At 45.8% G+C, this 15,667-nt stretch overlaps 1 protein-coding gene across 1 annotated transcript in view; it reads right to left on the bottom strand.

Annotated features, from left to right (window-relative positions):
* The window catches only part of LAMA1 (laminin subunit alpha 1), a 124,017-nt gene that overhangs the window by 40,175 nt on the left and 68,175 nt on the right, over window positions 1–15,667 (bottom strand). Inside the window, exons 20-33 of the mRNA XM_069568622.1 lie at window positions 14,517–14,623; window positions 13,623–13,800; window positions 12,866–13,002; window positions 11,944–12,180; window positions 10,802–10,945; window positions 10,008–10,187; window positions 8,740–8,925; window positions 8,063–8,190; window positions 7,288–7,408; window positions 6,136–6,273; window positions 4,243–4,364; window positions 1,710–1,796; window positions 1,189–1,382; window positions 762–904 (exon numbers count right to left, since the gene is read on the bottom strand). Of these exons, the coding sequence (XP_069424723.1) occupies window positions 762–904; window positions 1,189–1,382; window positions 1,710–1,796; window positions 4,243–4,364; window positions 6,136–6,273; window positions 7,288–7,408; window positions 8,063–8,190; window positions 8,740–8,925; window positions 10,008–10,187; window positions 10,802–10,945; window positions 11,944–12,180; window positions 12,866–13,002; window positions 13,623–13,800; window positions 14,517–14,623 (2,102 nt within the window). The remainder of the gene's footprint in view (window positions 1–761; window positions 905–1,188; window positions 1,383–1,709; window positions 1,797–4,242; window positions 4,365–6,135; window positions 6,274–7,287; window positions 7,409–8,062; window positions 8,191–8,739; window positions 8,926–10,007; window positions 10,188–10,801; window positions 10,946–11,943; window positions 12,181–12,865; window positions 13,003–13,622; window positions 13,801–14,516; window positions 14,624–15,667) is intronic.

A 15,667-nucleotide genomic window follows, 5' to 3' on the forward strand; every position in this document is an offset into this window, starting at 1 on the left:
AAATCTACAAAGGACCAATATTAACAAGAGTGGATCATTGAAGCAGCTGGATTGCACACACAAACACACATCGGCATTATGGCATGACACGGTGAATTAAATACCTCACATTCTAAAGTATAGGGTGTGAGCCAAATTTAGATTCATTTTTTTCCTCCAATTAGAATAAAAAATGCTGTCTAGCAAGTCAGTTTCTTACCTTCCCATCGTCTTTTGGACCCAGATCAAAAACACAGATTTTAACTAAACATAAAATTATGATTTATCCCGAGATTTTTATATAGTCTTCAAGGGAGGAGGAACCTTTGTGCCCTGCAACTCCAGTTAAGAATAATACATTGATGGAAAACAGTGGCTCTTCATTCAGCACATTAAAGACAATGCCGTCTCAATTCATTTTCTGTTTGTATTAACAGAGCTGCTTTCTGTCCGAAGACCTGTTATCAACAGGGGCGAGTGGACCTTGGCTTCTTCCACAGGGCAGCGTGAGGAGCACAGAGGAAGGGTTTATACACAGGAGGCATCTGCGGAGCAAGTCTTGAACAGTCAGCGCTGCTGCACAGTGGAACCGGTGATCGTGCGGACGATGCGGTTCTCGGTCAGGTTCAGGGGGAGAAGGCTGGGCACCTCCCAGCACCAGACACTGGGACTGAGATGCCCGCACTGGTGGAGGACAGACAGAATGACCCCTAGGGTCCCAACCAACTCTTCAACTTCCTGTGACACACGCTTCTATCCATCTCTGTACTCACAGTACCTACCCGGAGAGACTTTGTTCTACTTTCCAGGTCTGACAAAACCCCATATGGGAGAGGGATGGTGCTGGTGAGGTTCACAGACAGGATGGCATCCCCAACGTGGGCCAAGTCATTCAGCAGGACACCCACACAGTCATCATCACAGGCTACAGGAAAGAGGATGTTCAAGTTACAGCAAAGAGTCTGCCCGGGTTCCCATGGGTGCCCACAGCATCCTGTAATAACATCTAGGGACTTCCCTGGGGCTCCAGTAGTTAGGAATCCACCTGGCAATGCAGGAGATGCAGGTTCAATCCCTGGGCAGGGAACTAAGATCTCACATGCCACAGAGCAACTAAGCCCTTGAGCTTAGCCTGCAGACACCACTGGGCACCAGGAAACCATCCAAGGAAAGAAACCCTCCTTAGCCCTTTGGAGGGGTGACACTCACACACACAGTCGCTTTCCACCAAAATGTGCCTCGGTTCACACTCCCCGCAGCGGAGCCCTGTGGCCCCCGGCCGGCAGACACACTGCCCGGACCCACGGTCACAGTCGCCGTGGACAGAGCCATGCAGGCTGCAGTCACACCTCTGGCAAGTGCCGCCTGGCATCCGAGGGTTCCCATAGTAACCGGATGAGCACCTGCAGAAGACGGGAGGACAGAAGGCAGGGTTCACACCAGTGAGTGAGTGAATACACAGAGCAGCCACCCAAGGACAGTCATCACTTCTGCCCTGTGAAGTGCAGAGCGCACAGGGGTCTGCTCACCTCCCTCTGCACTCTATCCCCTCAAAGGAGGACAAGACGGTCACAAGGAAGTGCCCTCAAAGGAGGACAAGACGGTCACAAGGAAGTGCCTTTACCTGCCTTATTACCCAGGAGGCCTGGTTTTGCATTATCAAACTGGTAGCGACTCCCCATCACTTCTGTAAATATGTCCTGTGCATACAAAAGGAGCAGACGACATACCTTTCACAATACTGTCCTTCATAACCTACAAAACAGGCATCGCATCGGAAATCATGATCGCCTTCCAAGACGCAAGTGGGACTGTAGCTGGAAAAGAAGAATTGTTTTGAATTTTCAGACATACAACTTCAGATCTTTCTTAGGGTACTTATTCATTACTCTTAAGAGTACATGATACTGTTCTAAAAAATAAGTGATTACAAACTGGACACCTGGGCAAGCTTTTTAGGGCTTAAATTCTGTTGGGCAGAAGCAAAACAACCATGTAGTCAATACAAATGGGTCCAGAAGACATTCACTGATGCCTATCCAGTGACAACCACATGAGTGTTGAGGGGATGGAGACCCATTTACAGAGGACAACCAATTAGTCACCAAACAAGAAAGCTGCTCAAGTGGAAAGGGGCTTGAGACTTGCGTGAATTATCTGACTGATTAGATCAAAGGGTGGCTGGAGAACTATAGCTGACCACGAGCAAACGTGGGGCCAGCAGGGAGAAGTGAGCTGGAAGAGTGCTGGGGATTCACCCGAGTGCAGCGAAAGGCCAGGGGGAGAAGTATGGAAAGAGCAGAGAGTGAAGGTGGGCTCAAGGGTGACTGGACCTAAGGTAGGGAGTCAGGTGAGGAGCTTTAGTAGCAATAAGATGGAGCCTCTCAAAACTGAACAATCTGTTTGGATGCTGAGCCCTCACTCTGGGACTTCAGCTTCTGGTGTATTCCTTTTTTCTAACCACTTTAGCCTCCACTTTTTAAGTCACCAACTGGAGGCTCAGCTGGGTACCTGCAAGCCACTAAAAAAACTGCCAGGGTATCTGGCCAGTAAGAGAAGTTCCCAGCATGAGTCAGTTGGTTGCTATGAGCCCCACTTCACTTCTGACCTTTTTCCTCCTTCAGCACTAGAGACAGACGTCAATGGAAACACAAAATGTGTGTGAATAGAAAAAAAGCACCTCTCTGGGGGCCTCTCAGATGCACAGCACACATGGCATGTTCACAATCTCACAGCCACTTCCTAATTGTGTAGCTATTAATTTACCAGCATGAGGGAGGTTGTGGCGATGGTGCGGACCTTCTGTGACTGAAGAAGTAAAATACACAGATACAGAACTGTGCAAAGTAGAAAGGTGAAATACCCATCCTGACATTCCAGGCATGTATAGCCACGGAGCTGTGGATGTGGACACACATATGGATTTGAATGCTTCCCCAAATGGCATCACATCATGTATTCAATTTCATAATTTGACCAGCTTTTCTCCAATTCTGTACACACAGATATGCCTTATTCTTTTCTCAATGTTAGTATAATATTGCACTCTAGGTGTCTACCCAAAGACACTTGAGGCATTTAATCAATCCCCTGTAGGTATATTTCAGCTCCACACCTCCAATTTCTTGTGAGTGCAAGCAATGCCAGGCTTCCCATAGCTCAGGAGTAAAGAATCCACCTGTGAAGCAGGAGACACAGGTTCCATTCCTGGGTCGGAAAGATACCCTGGAGAGGGAAACGCCACTCCACTCCAGTATTCTTGCCTGGAGAATTCCATGGACAGAGAAGCCTAGCAGGCTATCGTCCAGGGGGTCACAAAGAGTCGAACATGGCTGAGCAACTAAACAACAACATAAGCAGTGCCCATCTTTATGCACATTTGCAAGTATTCCTATAGCTCAGATGACAGGGGTGGAATTAATGATTTCTTATACACAGATTTAATACAAAAAGTTAAATAATAGTAAACAATAGTAAGCAATAAATCTTAAGATGCCTGACAGTTCGCAAGAGAAGTTTACACAGTGCCTCTCATTAGGCATTCAACATCAAGCAACGCTTACTTGGAGACAACAAAAGAGACAAAATTCAAACAAATTAAAAGGAAAACTTCATTTCAGTATACCAAAAGTTGGTATTTGATCTATACATGTTCAATGCCTTACCAAATACTCTAAGCAAGAATGAAATGTTATTTATGAATTACAGTTTTCATCGAAACCAGAAAGGACCCTCAGATATTCCAATTTCCACTAAAAATCTCTGTTTGTTTTTTTTTTAATGTGTTCAGATAATTCTGTACAAGCATCATGTGTACAAGGTGGAACCTGGCCCAAATTTCACCACCACGTAACATTTCTGAACTTCATCAGTCATCAGCATATATACATTCTAATCCCAACACCTTACATTAAATAAGAACTGAATTCTTCATAAAATTAATAATAATTCATCTCTGGGCACACTGTATATGGAGGTTGGAGGCTAAAATTAGTCTTCAAAGAAAGCAAACCTGAACCTCCTTTCTTTTATTAGTTTCATTCTAACACTCAGTGCTAACACACAGATACTTTGTTTTTGCAAAGATTCTCTTTGAATATTGGGAGAATGAACACTTTTTTCTTAAAATTAGCCTTTCTGGACACACGAAGAGTACCCACTAAGATGGGTCACATGGAAACCCCGGAAAGTGAAGCTGACCGTGGAAGCAATCCAGCTTCGGTGGTGGGTGGCAGGGGCACGCCGGCACACCTGTGTGCTCACCTGGCCGGCAGGCTGTGAGGACAGGTGCACGGAGAGCAGTCACTGGCCGAGCCGGTCACCTTCCCATAGTAGCCAGGGGCACACGTGTCACAGCGGTCGCCAGTGGTGTTGTGGCCACAGTTCTGGGATCCCACGTTTCAAAAGGAGAAGAAAACAATAGGAAACTGTTAGAACACCTCACCTGGAGACAGCCCAGCAACACCCCAATTCTTATCAGTTGACAGTTTTTTTTAATTCTCAACAGAGGGTGAGCATTTTTTGTCACGTTTTAAAAATCCTGAACACTGGCAGCTCTGTGGCCTTCATTCATTATAAGACTGCATTCACCCAACATGTGTGTGCATGCTGAGTCACTGAATCACGTCTGACTCTTTGTGACCTTATGGTCTGTAGCCCACCAGGCTTCCCCATCCCTGGGATTCTCCAGGCAAGAACACTGGAGTGGGTTGCCATTTCCTCCTCCAGTGCATGAAAGTGAAAAGTGAAAGTGAAGTTGCTCAGTCGTGTCCAACTCTTTGAGACCCCATAGACTATAGCCCATGGGATTTCCCAGGCAAGAGTACTGGAGTGGGTTGCCATTGCCTTCTCTGATTCAGTGCCCCTAGGAGTACCTAATCTTGTTAAATGATTAGTTGCCCCAAGGAAAGATGCATCACGAAAGAACCATGAATTTCCCCAACTATCCACATGACCTTTGTCTCTGTGATGGGCCAAGGGACCTTCCTAGCTAATTACATCTTGCCCGAAGTTGCCTGAAATCAATTCTCCTTAAATACTTAAATGAGATTTTCTCGTTTTTGGTATTAGGACTTTACTTTTGCCTGGGGCATGAACTGATTAGAATGAATAAATTTTTTAATAGTGTTGTAGCTATCTACATCTTCATTTTACCTTGAATGACTGGAACAATTCTTTAATCCCAGATATCTAACGGAGTCAGCAAAGGTGGACACACATCTTTTTAATTGAGGAAATCCATGCAGCATTTCAGCTTTTAAATTCACCTGTGCATGGCTATGGTTTAACAGTTTTCCCAGGGGAGACTGCCTTTAAATTCCGCATATGAAAGACACTTCCGAATAAAAGAAGAGGAAGACAGATCTGCTGTGGGAGCCCTGGTTCCTGTGATGAGGCTACAGCCAGGATCTAGGAGGCTTTGGTGTGTCTTGGTGGGCAGCTCATTTTCCTTGAATGAGCTATTTTGCCTGCATCAAGTCAGTCTTGGCACAATTTAGACAGGGAATCAATGTTCCCACGTGAGTTATCATAAAGAATGAGGTTTCAGGAGTAAGGAAAAAATATCAGATTATTCTGTGTTATCAATAAGATCTTATTGGCTAAAGCAAAACCCTGGACACAAGAGTTTGTCTTCGGTCAAGGTCACGAGCCTTCTGAGGCTCTTGGTCCTTTTCAGTGGTCAGAGCTCTCCTTATGTCACTGATGGTCTAGGGGGAGAGAGCCAGGAAGCAAATGCATACTAAGACCTCCAGGAAAACGTGTACTTTTTAACAAAGGAAAGGAGAGAGCAATACCTTACACAGAGAAATACATTTTCAACTTTGGCCTTAACTCATCTATAAACGTCCAGGTGACCCTTCAAATTCTATGACAGCAAGTTCTCATGTACCACCTCTACTGCAGGTAAAAACAAGAGACACTTAACTCATATCCAAATTGCTACCCATAAATAAATTCAAAGAATTTATAAAAGAATTCCCACCAAAAATGTCAGGCCACTTAGCTAGACCTTTCTGAAGGAAATATTTGTATACATTTAGCTAAATTTGAATACTCTAAATCAAGGAACTGGTGTGATCTCCAACCAGAAAAGTAGACACCCAGTGCCCGCTGTAATTTTGAGTGTCAGGCAAGCACCCACACAAACCAGCGTACCAGACACTTCCCGGTTTCCGGGTCACAGGTGTCACTGTGGTTGTTGCAATTGCAGGGCACACACGGGGCCAGCAGAGGGCGTGCTCTCCTGCCGTCACCTTCCGGAAGCTTCCCTCTGTGGTAACCAGGTGCGCAGTCCTGGAGGGAAGCAAAAGGGAAGGAAGTGAACAACAACAACAACAAAAACCCGATTAAGAAATGGGCAGAGGATTTGAACACATATTTCTCCAGAGAAGATGCATAGGTGACTGGCACGTGAGAAGATGCTCAGCGTCACTAATCATCATGGACTTGCAAATCAAAACCACCATGAGATGCCAGCTCACATGGTTACTATAAAAAAAAAAAACGAAAAAAAAATAACCCAGACAATAGTAAGTGTTGGCGGGGAGGTGGGGAAACTGGAACGCTACTGCTTTGCTGGTGGGAACAGAAAAAAGTGTGTCACTAAGGAAAGCACTATGATGGTTAGTGTGGTGGGTCATCATAAAGCTAGAGTTATCGCGTGATCCAGCAATTCTGCTTCTGGGTATAAACCCCAAAGACCTGAATCCAGGGTCTTGGATTTGTACACTCATGCTTGTAGCAGCATTATTGACAATAGCCAAACGTGAAAGCAACTCAAATGTCCACTAATGGATGGATGGATAAACACAATGTGGTCCATCCATCCAGTGGGATGTGATTCAACCTTAAGAAGGAGGAAGCAGATTCTGACACGGCCTACAACACAGATGAATCTTGAGGGCATCATGCCCTGTGAAATCGGCCAGTCACCAAAAGATAAATACTGCATGATTCCACTTATATGAAGGGCCTAGAGCAGCAGTTTCATAAGACAGAAAGTAGAAGGATGAGTCTGGGGGTGGGCATAGGGGTAAGTGTTTAATGGGTACAGAGTTTCAGTTTTATAAGATGAAGAATTCTGAAGGTTGGTTGTACAGTGGCGTGAGTGAACTGACCCACCCGCTACTGAACTGCACACTTTAGAAAGAGGCAAGATGATAAACACCTATTCTACCACAAGAAATTTTTAAAAGGGAAAAAAAATGGCATAATAGAAACGCATAGCACTATTCATCACTCAGAGCTGCTGTAACAAGCATATTTCAACCCCGAACCAGAAACCAGGTTTCAACCACCATCTCCTACCTGACACGAGAGTCCAGCCGTGCCAGGAGGACAGACACACTTCTCTAACAGGAGGGCCACCTCCCTGCCGGCGTGTGACTCTTCCGCCTTTCTGCCGACCTCCATTGAAATATTTGAGATTCTGCGAAACCGTTGGGTTAAGAAGCGTGAAAGCAGGCACTAACATTTACAAAGAGAGTTTTCAGAAACAGCACATTACACAATCATGTTGGCGCACCTAGAGAACCAGAACTTTCCTGCCGGGTGGAGGGTCATTCCCGTTCACAGTTATAAAGGAAATGGGTAAAAACACACAAAAAGCACATTAGTCATTCCACAGGGAAAGTCCTCGGCCAGATTTTCAGAACTTAAGAACCATGTTAGAGAGCACACACCTGCAAGACCTCGAAGTACTAGCCTGGCCATAACTTAGGTGGCTTTCTTTAGGGGATAAGTTCATGACACTAAATGAGCAAGGGATGGCATTCTTGACGCACTGCGACAAACAATGGGCCTTGCAGCTGAAGGGCAGAAAACAGTAGAACTGTTTTGCTGTTTATACGGAAGGTATCATCCTCATGCACTTACAAGTTATCTCCACATTACTATAGGAGATGGATAATCTATGTCATTTTCACACACTTCATAATAATATTAATATTTAATAAGATTTTGGTGAGGAACAGAAATATGTATATTAACAACATGGGGTAATGGGAGATGAAGTGAGCCAAGTCCTTAAGGTATGCTTTCAAATAAGAAAGATATATTAAAACTTCTAGAAATTTCCAAGTACCTGCTTTGCTGTAATCCTTGGCCATAAGAGGCTTTGATGAGGATGTACTCAATGTTGCTAAGAACAGACATAAAATCTGAGCGTGTGACAGGTTCTTCAGAAACAGAGTTAAAATACTTCCAAAAATTCTGCAGATGAGAAGCACATTCAACTAAAGTTAGGGTACAGATCCACAGAGAAACATGAACTTAATTCCTTTAGAGATTTCTCCCGTAGTAAGCCCAGCTCTTGCTGTGGGTGACCCTAAATTTAACTATGGAAGCTCTCCTGTCACTTGCTGGACGCAGTAGTCCCACCACCTCATTTATCAACAACCTCATAACACCTCTGCCGGGGCCAGCCACACAGAGAACAATCAATAAACCTCTCCTGGAGGAAGGAACACACACGTCCCAAATTCAAGGGCATCCAAAAACCCAGAACCATTATACTCATATGGCTGAGACTCCTGTATTCAGATAAAGGATTTAAGCTGCATTCGCACTAAATTAACATGAGCCTCATACGCATTTCTTGAGAATAGAATTTTTAATCCTTTTAGAAACCTTGCTAAACCCATTGGAATTTTGACCCAAAGCCTTCTCCTTCACTCTCTCTTATTTACAGCAGCTTCATGACTTCATCACATGCAGAGTTCCCAGCCCAGAGAGAGTGATGTGGAAAGAGCGCTCAGTCACCTCCTTCATCCCCACTTCCTGCTCCTGCCTCACTCCATTCTCGGGGGCTGGCGCGTCCACGTAGATGATCTGCTTCCTGGTCCGGCCTCCTCTGATGAGCACCTGAGGTTCCAGGTTGGAGGTGCCGATCCCATCAGAAGCATAGAAGGCCACGCGGTAGCGCAGTGTGCCTCCGTAGGCCAGGAGCTGTCGGAAAGAAGTGTTGTTTACGTCTCTGACATAGCCTTAGTTTAAAGATACTTCAGCATAAGCCTGCTGCCATTTGAAGGAAATCTTGTCTCTAAAAAATACATCATGTGAGTGTAATATGTTATTTGACATGTGCTTCCTTCTAATTCTACTTAGTTCCGGATTCTTAAGTTGATATAAGCTGTAGTTCTTAAGTACGCAATCCTTTAAAAGTTTTACAAGCCACTTTATAAAGGTGTGTTTGGCTGTAAAAAGCTGCATTTATGTATTGAATACAAGTTGATGGGCTGGGAATAAGTACACCTTTGAAACCACCACCACCACCATCAAAGTCACAGTCAAACCCATCACCTCCCAGTGTCTTCTCTTGATGATGCCAGCAAAGGTGAGCTCCAAAGTAACAAAGCAACATGATAATCATTCTAATGATTCTCAAGCTCCTTTGAATTAAACATGACTACAACCATTGGAGAACCTGTTTCCAAGTTTCAAAAATCAGGATGAATTCACACACAGACTCATGTATTTATATAAGCAAAAATGCACACAAGGTCTTCAAGTTTCTTTTCTTCCCCCCAAATAGGTGACAAATTCTTGAGAAGACCCTCCAAGGCCATAGCACCCAGGCTTGTATTGAGCCTCTATTAGTAAAAAAAAAGAAAAAAAAGTTTGTTGAGTGATTGCTTTAAAAAGGAGAAAAAGAATATGACTTTCACCTGAAAAGACTTTTAAACATTGGTATGTGTGTGTGCTAAGTCGTTTATGACCCTAGGGACTATAGCCTGCTAGACTCTTCTGTCCATGGAGATTCTGCAGGCAAGAATACTGGAGTGGGCAGCCATTCCCTTCTCCAGGGGATCCTCCTGATGCAGGGATTGAACCAGGGTCTCCTGCATTACAGGCAAAGAACCATTCATCTGGAGGACTTTTTCTAAGTGTTACCACTTCATCCCCTCGAAGAAGAGAAGACTAATACCCACTCCAGTTAGGAATAGGCCAACCCAGGCCCTTGTGACTTCCACGGGCACCTCTGCCCCCAGGAAAGGTGGACAGGGCTCTAGGCTGGGTGTTTGTCTCACCTGGTCTCCCTGAAACTGCCCAGGCAGCCGCCAGTAAAACGGCTCCGCGTGGACCTGCTGCCTGACGGTCACGGCGTCCAGCAGGAAATCGGGGGCCTGGTAGTACACCCCCTCGGTCGTGCCTTTGAGGTTGCTCTGAGAAACCACACGCAGGAGAGGCTGATCTGAGCCCAGTGTCACCTAGTCAGGGAGTGGAGGACAAGCCACTTCAGAAAGTGAATGAACTCTGCACCTCGGACTGTCAGAGGCTTTGCTGTTTCAGGTGAGATGGCTTCATTACTCAAACAGGAATAAGAAAGTTTTTCTTTTAAACTTAAAATGAACTGAAAGTGCTATACTGGGCAATGTTCAGCTACACTAAGGAGACCACTGACATACTGCAACTTCATCTTCCGACTAAAGTTGTGGGTAGGTTAGCACAGAGCGACACCAATGTCTTTGTTCCTGCTCCATTTATTTTCTGGACGGCAGAGGCAGGGCTCTGAGTCTTTTATTTTTTAGGCCTCACAGGTCTTAATCGCAGCTCGTGGAATCTTTACTGCGGCACGCGGGATTTAGTTCCCTGACCATGGATCAAACCTGGCCCCCTGCATTGCGCGCTCGGAGTCTTTAGCCACTGGACCACCAGGGAAATCCTAGAATTCTGATTCTTAATGATCTCAAATTAGCTTCCTAGAATTTCTGACCCAGTAAGAGGAAAATGCAACACAAGTACTTAACTGTCTCTCCCACCTGCACCCAGCTCCCGAGGATAGAGAGTCAAAACCAGAATGCTTAACGCGCGTGTGACTCACTGGCGTCCTCACGTAGCCCTCGGCCTCCGAGCACAGCTGTGACAGCCCGAAGCAGAAGCAGGGCATGCATCCCCGAGGGTCCGCCTCGTCCAGAGCAAAGGTGCCAGCTCGGCACTCACCGCACTGAGGACCAGCGACATTTTCCTAAAGGAGACAAAGCGATAGACTCACTTCTACTTGAAAAAAGGAGACACAGTTTCTGAACAAACAGAAGTGGAATCAAAACACAGAAACCATTCTGGATGAACAGGCACGGATGAACCAGCTGCTTCTTAGGCTGGCTCCTCTACCTCTCTGAGCATCAGTTCTCTCAGACTCAGTGATTCCCAAGCTCAGCTAATCATCTGAATCATCTCAGAAGCTTCAGGAAAATGCAGACACCCTAGTGAGTCTCCAGGACAGGGCCCAGATCCTCCTGGAGTGAGTCCCCAGGGGACTGGTGAGCAGTCAGGTGAAGAGCCTTGAGCCGGTTCTCCTGCACTGGCCGTCTGGGGTGAGAGTTGAGACCACAGATGCGGGGAACCAAGCACACATCCACTGAGGATCCCATCACCCCCGACCCACTCGCGTTTCCCCTCCCTCATCCCCCACCACCAATCAGCCCAGGACCAGGCTTCCATTTCCTGGGCCCAAGGAAAGGACCAGAGAAAGTGGTCAAGGACCATCTAGTAACAAAGCACAGTGGGAAAATGAATGAAAATACAGAGTTAGGTATGATGTTGAAATCTAATCTCCTGGGAGAATAATCAATGCAAATTTCCTCCAGTCTGCCCAGCAGGCACAAGAGAATAGTTACTTACCAGCTGTACAACCACACATTTTCCTGAAGCCCTGTTATCTATTTTACCTGCATATTCAAGACAGATTGGCTACTCAGCCAACTGGGACACATGATAGAAAACTCGGCGTGTTTTTCAAATCAGTTCCATCATCTGACACTTGTAATAAACTGTACAAATTCCATCTAAAGCATCATCCATCACTCTAGAAGAGCACATACAGAATTTAACCTCAGACCCAGAAGGCGGTGCAAACTCATTAAGAGAAGCAACTAGAAGCCAGGTGCTTATTTAAATAGTGAAAGCCCCGAAGTCATGATGATGAGTGAGAGGGTGGAAAGGAAGTGGGGTCGAGGCCAGTACCTTGCAAGAGCAGGCTCCAGTTTCCTGGGCACAGCTGCAGAGACCCTGCTCCTGGTCACAGGTGTCGGCCAGGGTCCCCCTCGGGTCACAGTCACAGGCCACGCAGTTGGGGAAGCCTTTGTACCCTGGGGAGCACTGGTCGCAGGCCCGTCCACCGAATGCAGGCTTACAGGGGCAGCGGCCAGTGACTACATCACACTGCTGGCTGGCTGACCCCACACTGCTGCAATTACAGGCCTGGAAGAGGAAACAGTGAAATAAATCAAAAGGTGGCTTTTATATTTTCATAATGTGTACATACAGGGACGACAGAAAACCTGGAGAAACCATACAAGCAAACAGACCTCTCTCACTATTGCTTTTTGGACTCATGACACAAGCCATCAAGAGACAGGACCCATATTGCCGGACATCGTCGAACCCCTGCATGCTGGGCCACAGTTGTGGACTGAAATTCAATTTACTTAGTAGGTCAAAGCAGTCCAGCAAAATCATGTTAGAAGACGAGTAATGTTCCCTCTATTTTCAAAATGCAAACTCTACGTTTAACAGACAAAAGTAAACACAGAAAAATAGAACCACGGAAGATGGGACATATGTGCCCCGCCCCCGGAAAGCACTTTATGTCCTTCTCCTGGAAGACAGCGTATATTGCAGAATATATTTAAAAGGCAGTAAAATAAGATTTTGATCTACTAACCTATCAGTTTCTCAAAGGTAGGCTCTTGAAGAAATTTGGAATATTGTGTTTTAAGGTTGTTACCTCTTCCACTTAGATTCCCACCATGGGTGCTGAGTTATGACTAGAAACCATGAAGCCACTCAACAGGTTAAAATTAACACACAGATAAAAGAAACAGGATGAAACCTGACACAGCAAAGCGGTTCTCAGCGGGGAAAACATGCAGGTGGCCACACGCACCTGGCATCCGAGCTCTGGGTCGTGGCCCCAGTGTCCGTCTGCACACTCCTCGCACGCTGCACCCCGCGTGTGAGGTGGGCACACACACTCCCCGGTCTCCGGGTCACAGGTGTTCTGGGTGTGAGCGCAGTCGCAGGCTACGAGAGAGATACGGGGTCTTGTTACGGATCAGGACCGTCGGGTCAACCAAAGGAGTCAAGATGCCGCTGCTGCAGTGTCTGCCTGTGTTAATAACCGCAACCACTCCTGCAGTTCCTGAAGAGACCTCATGGTCCCCAGGACCCCACCATGTTTCATGAGAGGCGGAGGCTCCTCCTTGTTGAAGAGAGGCTGTTGCATGAGAGGTGATCAGGAGGCAGTGGAGAAACAGAGAGGAGGCCAGGCAAGGCCTCCACAGGTGGGGAGAGCAGACAGCTAAGGCTTACTGAGTCTCTGTGTGCCAATCACTATGCCAAGAACTCTAAGTACCACCTTGACAGTAACTCCTGGATGGAGTCTAATCGGCTCCCCCACTTTATGGAAGAGGAGACCAAAGCTAAGGCAAGTCATTAGCCTAAGCTCACACAGTTAGTACAGCCTGACCAAGGCTTATGGACTTCCCAGAACAGGGATCTGGAAACAGAGAAAAGGAATGACATCCTACATATGAAGGAAAAACATAAAGGAACTTAATAGAATTAGTTCGAAGTCGAAGGAGAGTTCCAAGAAAAGTTTAGGCAATACATGGAAGTCTAAAATGCTGAATCCCAGCGCTTACGTGTACAGCCGCCGTCCTGGTAGGCATAGAAGCCACGGGCACACCTGTCGCACTTCTCCCCGGCCACACCCGGGACGCAGAGACACTGGCCTTTTGGTGTGCAGTCATCCGACAGGGAGCCGGCACTGCAGTTACACGGCAGGCACCCGAGCCCCGAGTCCAGCCCATAGTAGCCGTACTGTTTCATGGGGGCAGAGCAGAGGAAGACAGAACAGATTTTAGTCAATGACTAGTACCTACTAATGGAGAAGGAAATGGCAACCCACTCCAGTACTCTTGCCTGGAGAATTCCATGGACAGAGGAGCCTGGTGGGCTGCTGTCCATGGGGTCGCACAGAGTCAGACACGACTGAAGTGACTTAGCATGCATGCATGCATTGGAGAAGGAAATGGCAACCCACTCCAGTATTCTTGCCTGGAGAATCCCAAGGACAGAGGAGCCTGGTGGGCTGATATCCATGGTGTTGCACAAAGTCAGACACGACTGAAGCAACTTAGCAGTAGCAGCAACCTACTAACCACCGACTTGATGGACATGAGTTTGAGCAAACTCCAGGAGATAGCAGAGGACAGAGGAGCCTGGCATGCTGCTGTCCATGGGATGGCAAAGAGTCGGACATGACTTAGGGACTGAATGGCAAAAACAAAAGTACCTCCTAGAACATTTCCAAATCAGCACCTGCATGTGTCCCAAGCTCACAAAGGACTCGTGACATCATCCCACCACCCTGGGAACTGATACACTCTCCAGATCGGGACACACAGCTGCTCCCGCCACCGTGCTTCAGGCACCCACTCTTTCTGGCAGTCGTGATCCCATTTCATCTGAACCAGTTCCAGATGTCAACACTGATGCACACATGAATTGTACGCGAGGACCTGGAGGCATCTTACCAAGCACTGGTCACATCGCTGTCCGGTCACGTGTGGTTTGCACTCACAGAGTCCAGTTTCCGGGTGGCAGACGGCAGAAAGGGAGCCTTGGCCATGACATTCACAGGCTAACACACACAGAAGACATATTTGTGCCTATTTCTGGATATGGCTCTTATATAATCCCTTAATCCCCAAAGGAGAAATCTTACACATTCATGTTTCAAACTGGAAAATGAGAACAAAATGATTGCTTTGCAGTAACTTTAAAAATTTCCTCTTTTTCTGAAAGAGCCAACATAAGGTTGGTGGAAGGAACCATCATAGAGAAAAAAATGTACTGAAACTATTAAGGTAATAATCTGCAAATGAGCTTCACCAATTTCACAAATCCCCCGAAATTTTTAAAATGAGCTGCCAATGTAAATCAACCAATCTTCATAAAAAACATGCCAAGAAGATTTCAAAATCGATTTAGCCATTTGCTCATTCCAATCATATATAAATATTTTAAGTTGAATTATAGCCATGTAGATAATTAATATTATAGTTCATGATTTAATGAATTATTTCTTATTCTAAGACCTAAGTCCTTTGAGTCAGGCTGTCAGGCCTGAGTTTTCAGTTTCCTCTCCAGCCAGAATATTGATGTTTAAAGCTACAAAGTCCCCCACATTCTCAAAATGATGCAATTTAATGAGTCCAAGAAAGGTTTAATTGATATTCATACCACAGCTGTCAACATGCACTTCATTTAAGATTTGTAATATGTTCACTGATAAGATATCCCAGGATATGTACTATTCAGGAATGCTTGGGCTTAGATAATGCACACTCTCTGTCTGATGGCATAATCATGTAAGAAAAACGTCACAAAATATCTCAGGCCCAAGCATACTGTGTGTGGCAGGCTTTGCAGGGCACACACCCGTCAGCTTGTGTCTATCACATTATAGTCAAAATGTGGAATAAGTGAATTAACCTTCATAACAAACACAGACGGGGAGCACTAACATTTTTCTATTTGGTGAAAAATCTGTTTTTCTACTTGGTAAGAAATCTAAGACTTAGAAAGATGATATAATTTACCATAGATCACACAGCTATGTCAGGCTGGATGTACATAAAGGAAAACTTGTAAATGTGTTTGAAAAACTTGGGTGTATGAATCC

This window comes from Ovis canadensis, chromosome 23, assembly GCF_042477335.2.
Source record: "Ovis canadensis isolate MfBH-ARS-UI-01 breed Bighorn chromosome 23, ARS-UI_OviCan_v2, whole genome shotgun sequence".
Classification (NCBI taxonomy): domain Eukaryota; kingdom Metazoa; phylum Chordata; class Mammalia; order Artiodactyla; family Bovidae; genus Ovis; species Ovis canadensis.